This window comes from Achroia grisella, unplaced genomic scaffold, assembly GCF_030625045.1.
Source record: "Achroia grisella isolate CSIRO2021 unplaced genomic scaffold, CSIRO_AGI_Agris_v1 utg841, whole genome shotgun sequence".
NCBI lineage: Eukaryota > Metazoa > Arthropoda > Insecta > Lepidoptera > Pyralidae > Achroia > Achroia grisella.
In genome coordinates, this window is record NW_026713039.1 from 2,721,742 (window position 1) to 2,735,712 (window position 13,971).

Consider the following 13,971-nt stretch of genomic DNA (forward strand, 5'->3'; position numbering starts at 1 on the left):
AATTTAGAATTTTTGTTTTTATATTTCATTTTTATTAAGGATTGGTTGAGATAAAGCTTGAGCTTATGACGGTGTACGCTGGCAGGGGCCCTAGTGGAGGTTGATAGAATAAATACCTATTATGAGATAAGGCAGTGAAATTACAAGGTATGGAGCTATGTCCTGATGTAGTGATGTTCATGTATATATTTTACGGTTACCACTTACCATAAAGTGGACCCTCAACTAAAAAATGTGGTCTGTGTTTTCAATTTACATAATAATGTCCGTAAATACATGAATGCAATAATATGAATACTATATGATAAGTAAGTAGTGCGCAATCCACAATGAATCATAAACAAGATTTCATTTTTTAATTTGTTATCGTTAGTGTTGCATAGCCATACAGATAGATGATGCGAGTGCCTCAATTAATATGAAAATTATCCGAAGCACCACTAGAGTACCTACTGGCTTTTGTGTTTTTTTTACAATCGATGACAATGGATTGATGCACCCGCCTGCGCTAACGGTATACACCGACGGAGCACTAGTGGAGCATGATAGGATCAGCATGAAGTCGGGTCAATTAGCTTATCAGAGCGATTTCCCTAGGAATTAAGTTTCTAGGAAGAGCCGCGTTTGCCGTATAGATTGCGAAATATTTTTTTTATTATTAATAATGGGATTGCGCTTGGGGTTACCTCATCTGATGGTAAATGATGGCAAGACCTAGGATGTAGAGCGCTTACCCAGAAGATATCTATTCACCATAGAATTAAAGAATTCGGGGTTGTATTTCTCCGGGAACACAAAATATTGCTAGCGATTTCCCGTAAGAACACAAAATATTAGAAAATCATTTATTCAAATAAACTTACATTGAAGCACTTTTGAATAGTCATTATAAATCTAAAAAAGTTTAAGAGAAGGAATACCACACCTTGGAGTTTTTAGCCTGTAAGAGTCCGGCAGTAGCCGACTACCTCCCCTGGAGCGAGCGTATCACCATAAGCATTTTTCCCAAGTAAAAAAAAATACACTATCACTGGCAATTGAAGTACCTACTAATCCCCAGTTACTAATAATCTTCTCTGGACTTGTGCTATATGCTATTATGATGTATAAGCTATATTATTGTAAAGTTTCATTAAAATCCATTCGGTAGAATTGCGTGAATGAGTAACAAACGTCCATCTATTCATCCATACTAACACACTTTCCAGTTTATAATATTAGTAAGACTAGCTGCTCGCCCCAGCTTCGCACGGCTAAATTGTACCGCCTTATTGTAACGATACATGTGTCTTTTGTTATATTGTTTGTGCTTCTTCTTTACTGTACGTTGCAAATAAAGTATATTCTATCTATCTATCTATCTAAATTACAAATCTTTAACTTTCCCTACTTTTCTTTTCTCTAATTCTTTAGACGTATTAACTACTATACTGCTAAAAAGTGTTTTAAAATACTTTGAGTAATTTAAAAAATCTAAGCGTACAGAAAGCGGTGCGGACTTTATTTTGTACTAAATAGATAGATAACTGCAGTTGTTAGTCATTGCTTACACCTAGTAAATTAGTAATCAAGTATAATTACTCGTTATCAATGGAGTCACATTGTCCTTATCACCATTACAAGATGATACAGCGCAGATTATATAAGTTACTATACTGCGTCAAATACCGTTTAACATATATTATGAGTGGGTTTTCGTTGTCTCTGTGATAATTGGTATTCCAATCCGGGGCATTTAAAGTAGTTTTGGCGTGTTACAAATATTCTAAAACCTAATAAAAAAAAATCATAGTTCATACCAATTTGTGATTGGTCCTTTTTAGTTATAATAATAAAATATAATATAAAAAATACCCGACTCCAAAAAAACAACAACTCTTTATTCTTTCTTCTTATTTTTATTTTTTTTAATCAGTATATAAATGACGAAACCCCGTCACTTATAAACTGATACTTCATAACTATGAAGTAACAAACATTAAAAAAAAAAACTCCTTATTTGAGTTGGGATAAAATTTTATTGTAGGCGAAAATAAATAACGAGTTCAGGATGGTGTGTTATTTCTGAAAACTGTATACTTAGTTATTTCTTTAAAAATATATACTCGTATGTACAAAATGTGTATAGCAGTATACATCTTGTTTTTTTATTTTTTCAATTTCGTTAGGTACATGTATATTTAATGTTCTTTTTTTACTTTATTATTATTTTGTTATATGTGTGCTAATAGTGCAAATAAATGAAAATATAATATTTAATTGTAAACGTACCTATTTTATTCTGTTTTTTTATACCACGTAGGTTGCAAACAAGCATACGACCCATCTGATGGTAAACGGTTACCGTTGTTCTATTTATTAGACTGGGTATTGTTATAAGTATGTTTTTCAGTTTCATATGTACTATCAATGGGTTTGGTTTGGGTATACCCCTTGTGACTAAGCCCGTGTATCGATATACGCGGTCCCTCCCCACCGTACCTAGATCCCTGCATATATACGTGGGCCGACCGTTTGAAAAATGTGAATTTTGTATCTCTGTTTATTGCGTTCCGCATATCTAGGCTTTGCTCAGTAAATATAATTTAACAGATGTTTTGAATTTATATATACACTAGCTGACCCGTGCAACTTCATGTGCTTTTCATTTCCCCACCTTTTGCAATATTTTTTATTGCATCTCCGCTCTATTGGTCGTAGCATAATGTTATATAGGTTAAAGCCTTCCTCGACAAAAGGACTACCCAACACAAAAATATTTTTTTAATTAGAACCAGTAATTTTTCAGATTTGCGCGTTCAAACAAACAAACTCTTCAGATTTATAATAATAGTATAGATTATGACTAAGCCTGTATATCGGTATATTGATATACGGGGTCCCTTCCCACCGTGCCTACATGTTTACGTGGGCCGACCGTTTGAAAAATGTCGGCAATTTTGTATCTCTATGTTTATTGCGTTCCGCGTGTCGGCACTTGACACTAATCATAGTTGATTACGCGCATGTTGACGTCGTCATGTTCAAACGAGAGTATAATACACTAGGTTTTACATGCGACTTTGTGCGGTATGGTCAGGTTGTATTTTTTTAATGGATGATGATGACATGTTGTTCCTGCAGAGGCTAACGGTTTACGCAAGCGGGACAGCAGTGTAGGATGCTTATCATCATCAATTAGCGTGAGGTCAGGTCACTAATTTGATTGTGACAAATTGATGACCAGAAATTAACCAACCATTAACCAAAATGATTTCTAGAGGGGACCCCGTGGAACTTTGCCAGTTGTGTCACTAAACTCTATTATTGACTATTCCGCCCTGAATAATATGGTTTATATATTAACTGTACGCGATGAGTAGGGAAAAAATATAAACAAAATTTTTGGTACAAATAAATTACTTCTATGATGGCAAAATTAGTATGGAATCGCTAATAGAATAAAGAAAATAATTATAGATCGAAGATATCGAGTAATGTACTAGAAATGAAACCCACTTAAATTGAAATATCTTTTTAATATACGTTGAAAACTAAAATGTTCTTACTGACGCCGTTTCTTAATTAAATTTATTGAATTTAATAAATCTCACAAGTTGCTTACCAGTTTTATTACTAGCTAGCTACTATTATATCGAAAGTAAGGAAGTGAGCACGTAAGGCTTGGCATTGACGATCTATCGTAACGAACGCCGTGTAGATAATCAAATTAAAATATCTTTGTTCATGTATAACAATGACGGCCTCGATGGTCTGGCGGTTTAACACACAGCTTTACTTCCGATGGTCGCGGATTCGATTTCTTCCATGGTGCAATCATTTGTATGGTTGATTGTATCGGTCTGGATGTATTCTACGTATATTTGCAAAAAAATCTAACTATTTATATCAGTTGTCAACATAAGCTCTTCTTCCATGGGACTAGTCGCCGCTGTGTTACTTGTCTAGGGCTAAAAATAAAAAAAAATACACTTATGATAAGTTCTGAACCCTGCGAGTTATTTACAATAATTTAATTTTAATTGTATATGTTTGGTGGCATTCAGAATAACTATTTTTTAGTATGTGATAGGGGTACTCTAGAAAGTAGTTCTTAGTACGTTCGTACGTACGTACATAGTTCTTCTCTAGTTCAGATCAGAATTACGTCCGTACGTCGGGTCAGATAGTATTCTATAGATTACTAAGGACCCGTCCTGGATGCATTATAAATCTTTGAATTTCTCGGCTTGTTCTATACTATAACACTCATGTATTATACATAAAAACCATCTTCTTGAATCACTCTATCTATTGCTAAAAACTAAATTAATAGCCGTTGCGTAATTTAAAAGATGTAAGCGAACAGATAGCAGCGGCGACTTTATTTTATACTATGTAAAGAGGCAGTACAATTACAGGATAAAAGGCACAACATTTTAGTCCATCAGAATGTCAAGTTATTAGCTCAGCCGTAACATGATAACTTTCTATGGTGCTCATAAAGTATATAAGCGAAGGTTAACATTTACTATCAGATATAAAAAAATATAAATTTGAACGCCGTCCTTTTATATGCATCGTCTATACCAGGCTTAAAACAACAGGACCCGACATCGAACCTGTTATCTATCTGCGGGGTCGTCGGCCCCACAGTCCTGCTAGTGCAGATTTTTTCAAATCTCATAAAAACTGATCGTGTGATGGCATTTAGGGGTCCTTGGAGAATGTTTGCACAGCAGCGATAGGTCTATAACGTTTTATAACTCACAAAGGAATTTTGTTACGTTCTTCAATATTGCATTTTGTTGATTTGTTTTTAAGTTTATTCTGTTTGGTAGTTTATTAGAATTACTGTCGAAATTCTAAATCTATCTGAAATTAATGTAAATATAGGGTCAAATGGTGCTGCCATCTCTTTTGTCATTTGGGGAATATCATGATATTTAATCTTACCATTATGAAATTATTATATTGTCTGCCTGCGGTTTCATCCGCATCAAATTTATATGTGTGCCTATGTGTTATTCTCATATATAAGCTATACTATATTTATTGCTATACTTTTTGCGTTAAAGAGTAACAAACATCCATCCATACTCAAAATCTTTCGCGTTTATGATATTAATAAGATGGAAATGTATTTATCGTCACAACTGTAAGTCCAGATGTGGTATACAGAGTTCAAAATTAACTATCGACGTCGTGGTGAACGGCACAATTCACTTGCCAATAATTTGCTCGGTATATTTGAACCCTTGTATGATATAGGACGGACATGAAATAATTTAGAAGACAAGATAGACCACTATGTATTTCAGTCTCCAAATAGATTTTTTTTTATTTATTATTTAGGAGCTTAGGATTAGAATAGTGAGTATGTTAGCTCCGTGTTGGCTTCTTAATTAGTTACACACTTATATATTTACATTACATCTAAAATTTAATTTACTCGCAAGAGTAAAACTCTCTAAAGTACTACTGATTTAATCGTGTTTTAGCTACAAGTTTATAAATTAGTACAGATTGTTTCCATACAGGTTCTGATAAAATACTGTAAGAAATTTATAAATTATCCAAATAGGTTGTGAATAATTTTAACAAAGTCGTATCTACTTGAATCGATATCCCCATTTTCGATAGGGTCTACCCCTAATTGTTACCCACGCTATACTTCTCCACGCTCAGCGGAATGGTATTGAATTGAGTACCCCTAAATAGTACAGCACGATTACCGTTCGTATGAGCAGGAAAGAGAAAATATGTGCTTACATGTAATTTTGCGATAACGAAATACCCAGAGGATGCACAATCTATATTGTACTTTATTCCGTTGCTTCAGTGTTGCTTTTTGCATTATGATTTTAACCCCTTTAATCAAGTCCCATATTAATTTCGTCACCATGGGTTTTTGTAGAGTGAAACGCACAAGTGTGTTATTGCGTTCATGGGTATGGATTCTAAAATTAGGTATAGTTACAATGATTGTCCGAATCCGGGGCGTATCGCCTGTATAAAGATAGGTTGTATTCATTCTAGAGGGAAGGGGTTGTTGGTATGGGAACTAACCCTATTGCTAGCAATGTATCATGTTAGGTCAACCGAGCTCCTACTGGAAATCATCGTGATTAATTCCTTATGTACTCGCTATGATTCGCTATACGGTCAGAGTTTAAACTCATTCTTTCACATTATATCTGCATTCGCCCCGCCAGCGAATACCGTTAGGACAAACGGCTGCACCAATCTATACTCTTCTATTAAAACTTAATAGCCACTCTTATAATAGGGAATGAACATTGATATCGTATCGTAACAGTGCTGAAATACAATATTGCTTCGTTTCTCCGAACGGGTACGACCCGCCGTGTTTTGTATTCCAAAGGGTCGCTATCAGTTAATAAATAAGACCTGTATATGAAATACAATAGATATGTTATTAGGGACTCCCGATATTTATTTTATTTGACTTACTAAAGGTAAAATCTATGTCAAGTTGTTTTGCGTGGGTACTCTTGTCCTATGTGTTACTGCAGCTAAGCAGATTGCGTTGTAAACAGTCTTGCGCTTTGAAGAGCGAGATAAGTGTATATTAGAAGATAAGTGTATGTTAGAAGGTGCAGAGGTATGGTATCTAAATCCTCTCACGGTCTCGTTGGTCTAGCGCCTAGCATGCAGCTTTACTTCCGATGGTCGCGGGTGTTATGGGTACTAGACAACTGATAGATGTACTTAGATACATTTTTTGTATATACATACATAATAGAAAACACCCAGACCAATACAAACAGGCATCCAACAAAGTTTGTACCGCGAAAGGATAGATTCCTTTCGAAAATGTATCTAAGTACATCTATTAGTTGACTAGTACCCATAACACAACCTCTGCCTAGCTTAGATCTAGATGGCGTTGTGTGGTTTGTTCAAGGATATAATTACTGTGACAACATAAAATAATCAAAATGTAATTTATCTAAAAGAAATGAAATATGATCTGGTTACACTATGTCCAAGCTGTTATTGTAAGTGTAAGGTTTGATTTTTGTATTAGACAAAACTTGACGGTTTTGAAAGATGTTTTAACCTATAAAGAGCAAACATTATAAAAAGAAAATAAATTATTTTATTACTTACTTTTATTATTACTGTAAAGTTTCATCAAAGTTCGATGTGTAGTTTTGTGTGAAAGAGTAACACACATCCATCCCTTCATTCATTCATTCATACTCACATACTTTCGCGTTTATAATTAGTAAATTTATAAATAGTAATATTGGCAATATTTCTCGCGCACAGTGCCGCGGGATGTAGGTAATTCCTATTATAGGAGTAATAGCCGGTGTTCATGTATACGTTAGAAATAGTTTTCCTTGCCACAGAACAGAACTGTATCGAACACCCCGAGCCGTAATACTGTTTGTTGCTCTTTGTTTTTATTATCATAAAGCTATGCTTCCGTTGGAAGGTTGTGGTTTCTCTTTAGACGGTACGCCATGTGGTCTTGTGGTGGGGTGTGGAGCTGTTCGCAGGAGTTAACGCTCCCGTAACTGAATACGGTTGAAACAAAAAAAAAATACGAGTATGTTGTTACAGGACTTGTTGAACAAGTGGAAAACGTTAGGTATATGTCATAACATTAATACGTGAGGCAAAAACTTTGTAGCCATTTTTACGAATATCGCGCGGGCGGAAGAGTATAATATTTCGCAGACTTACCTATATTATAAAGCTGAAGAGTTTATTTAATTGTTTGTTTGAACGTGCTAATCTCAGGAACTACTTCGAATTCGTTTTGAATTGAGTTCGAATTGAAAAATTCTTTATGTGTTGGATAGTACATTTGTCGAGGAAGGCATACAAAGTACATTAAATTAATAAAAAAAACATTACACACACTACCATGTACTTGACACACACATAGCAGTATAGTCTTTGACAATAGAAGCTCAATAAAGTTCAGACTTATAATTTAAATTAATTGTGGTCAAATTTCGATTATTTGAGAACTAGAACCTAATAATAGGCTATCACATAGGATAGGTATCTCTTTTCGTATTACGTATTTTGACTGACTTGGTTTGGCGCTTCAGGCGCAGTTTCGATTGTTCCACGATACAAATGTTTCTATTACTTACTATGATCGTTTTGGACACAATGTTTTCTATATATCTGTGTATTTACAAAAAGAAAAGTAGATAATTGTATATAGATATTGCTATGAAATAATGAAATTAAATATATGCTAATGAAAGCCGAAAAAATATTACATATTATTTATTGCCTAATCTTTATGATTACGATTTTAATTATGTTCTGAAAATTTCATCTTAATTCCTTCACTTATTATAATGCGAAAGCTTAACACACAAATAAACAAACAGACAGTTTACGATGTAACGATTTTATTGTATGTACAGATAAAGAAGAAGATAATGAGGTTATAGTATGTGATATTGTGTAATAACCCTCTAAAGTAACGTTTGTAAAACGTAAAACGCACAAAAGCCAAGCAATTATGTTACATTAAGGGCATAAAGAGCGTATGCTAAACGAATTATGGTAACAATGAAATATGATGTAAACTGTACCTAGCTCATTATCGACTCAACACAAAGGAGAACCTTCGTGGAACAATATTAAGGTACCGTTATTATCCATTTTGGGTACGGAATTATTTCAGTAAGAGCGACTTATTAGACAATTTTTTTAACTGGCAATGGCAAAGAAAATGACGACTTTTTTATTGATGATATGCAAATAAACAGGTGAAATAGTCAAAGTAGCTTGCGCTACTTTGACGGGGCACCAGTGGAGGATTATAAAATGAGCATGAAGTGAGTTAGCCCATCTTAACAAATCCTCCCAAGAATTTATCATAACGGTTTCCAGGGGCACCGCGGCCGGCCAATAGTCCACATTACTAACAATCACCTTCCTGCTTAAATTGACGATTTGTGAGTACCAGATAATTGGTGTATGGTTAATTAGAAGTAGTATGTAATTGAAAAGACAAAACAGCTGTTAATCTACTTGATGGAAAATGGTAACCGTCGATTATGTGTATTATCATATATGTATATCATATCGAAATCATTCCGAACTTACGGTAGATTTGACATATCATAAGAGTCTGTAATAAACCTACATGAATAAAGATATTTTGAATTGAATTGAATTGAATATACATAAACACCGTCTAGTTTTCAAAACATGTAACGCTCGCACGTGTTGGCACTACATTAGGACGATTAGTTTTAATTTAGTTTCTTTTCTAATATTTTCTAATGTTCCGTATTCTGTTTCTCTTCCATATCTCACTCTTAAGCCAGAAACCAGCAAAGTAAGCTGCTTTGTGTCAGTTATAGTTGAGAAATACTCAGAGGACAAATAAGCTATATTGTACTATAATACACTAATCCGAGAATTCATTTTTGTTTATATGTTGAATTGTTAGTTAGTTCCTTATTAATTTCGTCAATATGGGTTTTTGTACAAAGTCGAGTTAAGTTACGTTATACATTTATATCTTTTACCCTTTCACCTTTGAGAGAGTTCTTTTGTTTTCTGTACATTTATTGAAAGCAATGTTTGCTACGGTTCAAACGTCGTATTGAAAGTACATACGGCCGTAATAAATTGCAAATATCTTCAGTTATATTTTATTTGGGGCCGACGGAGCGTAGCGAGGTAGCGTAGCGTCGCCGGGTAATATATTATGCGCATGAGGGTGAAGTATACGTTCTGTATGTATTTAGTCGATGTTTAGAATACGGTGAAAACGTTTTGATTCAATTGAAAATTGTATATGTAATTTTGATTTTATAAATTTATACAAGTTTATAAGCAGCTGAGCTTAAAAAAACATAAAACTTATTGACGACCTCGGTTTAACACACCGCCTTACGATCGATCGTGGGTTCGATTCCTCGCACGCCACAAACATTTGTATTCATAAGTACGATTGTTTGTGTCGGTCTGGGTGTTTTCTAGGTAGGTATAATATGTATGTATTTACGAAAATAAAATATATCTATGTATTTGTATAAGTTGTCTAGTACCAATAACACAAGCTTTAGCTAGCTTAACTTAGGTCTAGATGGAGCTGTGTAAATTGTCCTGAGATTATTATTGTATTATTATTATTTTCTTTTTCCTTGATGCTCCGCTCCTATTGGTCGTAGCGTGATTATATATCCTTCTTTTTCATAAACGGGATTGTCCAGCATTAAAAAAAAGTTTTTTCATTCGAACAATTGGTTTCAGTCTCTAGCGAATTCAAATTTCAGTTGCAGGAAATCAGTTACTAATTAGGTATTTCTTATTTGATGTGTTTGTAATAAGTCAGAAAAATGTTTGTATGGCAAAAGATTTATGGAAACAATACGAACTAGAGACAAATTTGAGTTAAAAAACACCTTTTTGGTTTCACACACGGCTTTATTTCAGATGGTAGAGGGTTTAATTTCTCATTTGTATTCATGATCTGATGGTAAATGGTTACCGTAGCTTATGGACGCCTGATGTACAAAAGGAATGCTCGATCACCGAGGCCGTTAAATTCTAATCTATAGATGTATAGATAGATAGTCGTCAAACGCAATTGCTGTAGAAAGTTATGTCCATCAACGTAATATCGCACGAAGAATTAATTAATTTTTATTTCTAGAACTTTCTCAGAATATATCACAAGTTATTGGATTAGAGATTAGTTATTCGGATCCAGTCAACTAGAAACTATATTATAAGTACCTATTCTTCGAGTTTATTAATCACAAATGAAATGAAGATGTTTCTTTATAATATTAGTTTAAATATACAAACATTAGTTCATGAATATGATTGTATCGATTTGAGTGTTTTTTTTTTATTTATGCAGTAGAGAAAATATTAAAATATATTAAAAGAAAGAAATAAAATAAATAAATAATAATAATATTTCAGAACAATTAACACAGCGCCTTCTATTACCACGGTAAACAGAGCTTGTGTTATGGGTACTAGACAAATGATATAAATACTTAGATTATTTTTTGTAAATAGATACATAATACATAGAAATCACCCAGACCGATACAAACAATCATACTCATGAATACAAACATTTGCAAACGTGCGAGGAATCGTACCCGCGACCATCGAAACTAAAGCGGTGTGCTAAACCGCTAGACCACTGAGTCCGTTAAATGTATTTGAGTCTTGTTTTAATTCTTGAGTCTATCCACATTTTCTTTGTTCATTACTTCCATCTTCCAAGTGTGTAAGAGATAGTTATAGCGATTAGACCGCCTTTTTGAAACACATTCTTAGTAAAATTACAAAGTTTATATACATTTTACAATAAAGAGTTCTGTTATTATTGTGCACGTGAAACTACAGGAATGGACTAGTAAAAAAAATTGTTACATAATGTTATCAGTACCAATGACATCTTTAACAATGTGATGACGTTATTCCCTGACAATCTGCTTCGATAATTGTAATGACAAAATCATGTTTTAGATCTTATGCCAAAGGCAATAAAATACAAATTGCTACAGCCGTATTAGCTGCCAGCTTTCTCAAGGTAGTTGGTATTCCTCCCGGTCACGACGGATGATGATGACACACGGCGACTGCATAACATGACTCAATAGGTTCGGTGAGGTCTCGCTGACAGCGATTTAGCGAGTCGTGCAGTTAGAGCGGATTGTAGAGTCACACGCCAGAATTTACTCTGTATACCAAGTCCAATATAATGTTATTGGATTGAGCGTTTTAAACCTTTTTTTACTCTATAATTATACAATAGCAATGTATTAATTTTGACGGCCTCGTTGGTCTAACACAACATAAGTTTCTTGCTTATTCTTCTTATGTTGAGTCTGCGTTCCGAATGAGTGGTATAATCAAATAAACCCCTAACACTTTTTGTTTTATTATTTGCATATTTTTTTTTATTATGTACCATTAAAAATATATACAACCCCAAATTTACGCTATTCTACCACCATCCTCTATTTTTTAAAAGCGATATTAGTATCTAAATCTATATGGTAGAAGAACGTTTGCCAGTATAACTAGTATTTTTATAATTATTTATAAATGACATTCGATGAAATTGTTATTATATATGAGAAATCGCTGCTACTATGAACGCCGCTTTATAAAAATTATGCAATGAGTTATTAACATTGACGCTGCAGAGTTTTTTGCATTAGAAATATTCTGTTGAATATGAACTAACAAGTTTTATTTTATGAGTTACGAATGACAATGGAAATGGAATCTAAAGTACAGAGGATATAGTTGAATTTAGATTAGTGTTTTGTTTTGAAAAAAAAAAGAAATACCTGTCAATGACATCTGCGTATAATGTATTCAGTATTTACGTATGATCGTCGTATTTTTTTGTAATTCAGTCAAATAATATGTGTAGTTGTATATTTACTTACATATATGTGTAGTTTAATTTACCTACTAGTACATATTTACGGTACTTATTATTATAAAAAAACTGAAAACTATTTTAGCTATTGCAATGTTTTGTTATTTTCATATAATCAATGTTTAGCCCACTAAATGAAAACATTTATTTAATGGGATTATTAGAGGTCACGCAAAATGTACTGGTTGGATTGTGAACAGTTTTACTTTTTTTATAGGATCAGCTTTTAAATAAAGAAGTATCATCGAAATCGGTGCCTCTAGGTAAAAGTTGTGGAATAACGGATAAAAATAAAGATAACTTATAGTCCTCAAACGTAAGAATTAATAGACACGAAAATCGTTTTAAATATATATTTAAACTAGCTGTATCCGTAATTTCAGCTGTGTGAAATTTATAACCAATCTGTTATTCTGATGTATAAGTTACGTTGTTATAAAGTTTCATTCAGAAGGGTTTGCTTGAAAGAGTAAGAAACATCCAACTATCCATAACACATTCTTCGGCGCTTATAATATTAGTAAATTAGTAAGTAAATTTCTTTTTTTTTACCTTACTAGTAGTAAGGTAAAAAAATAGAAATTTAATTAACTTTCGAGTGATTTCTAAATAAAAAAAAACGTTTTTTCAATGATTTCTAACTGAAATAAAGGCAATGTCTCATAGAGAATTGTGTTTGTCAACAGGAACACCACCTCCAGAGGGCGATCTCAGGCACGGGGCTCATCATACCAACACCGGAGGTGTGCGAGGTCAACGACATCCACTTCTACGAGCGATGTTACCCGCCCGACTACAAAATGCCCAAGCAGCATATACACATGCAGCGTGAGTACTGTGCTCTTTCATTTTGCTGTGTTACATCTAAATTGTATTATAGAATATCGAATCGTTTGCGGTAGATTATAAGATTGAAATTGTAATGGCTTTATATGCGTGTGGGGAATTGGAGTAGAAATGATTCGTCTGATTGAAATCTTATGAGAATTAATATTTGTTCGTATTTTATGTGAAACACTGTTCGTTCTATTGAGATAAAACTTTATCAATTTATTGTTCGGACTTGCACGAAGTATATGAGTAGAGTACAATTAACTTCAGTAACGCGCGTGGTAGTGCCGGGAATGTAAGTATGTATTGGATGGAATATATATATATATATTGTAAAATATTCTTCATTCGTAATTATTATCTATAATCATTACATAGTATGAAACAGTCGCTGACACTGTCTGTCCGTCCCTACGTATGCGTAAATCAATAATTAATACTACGCAACGGATTTGGAAACGGTTTTTTTAAATAGATAGAGTGATTTAAGAGGAAGGATTATATGTATAATTGTTATCAGCAAGTAAAGTAGGTACTTTATTTAAATACTAGTTGACCCGCGCAATTTGGTTTGCATCAGATTTTACCCGATTTTTGGTAACATTTTTCATTGAAACTTTCCAATTGGTCGTAGCGTGATGTTATATAGCCTACAATTCCATCAAGGCTTCGTCGATAGAATGGCTAACCAACACTGAAAGAACATTCAAAATCGGATCATTAGTACCGGAGATTAA

The 13,971-nt window shown here is 33.6% G+C and overlaps 1 protein-coding gene across 1 annotated transcript in view; it reads left to right on the top strand.

Moving 5' to 3' along the window:
- LOC131852216 (uncharacterized) overlaps positions 1-13,971 on the top strand; it is a 100,823-nt gene that overhangs the window by 45,705 nt on the left and 41,147 nt on the right. The window contains exon 2 of the mRNA XM_059202857.1: positions 13,090-13,231. Within this exon, the coding sequence (XP_059058840.1) occupies positions 13,090-13,231 (142 nt within the window). The remainder of the gene's footprint in view (positions 1-13,089; positions 13,232-13,971) is intronic.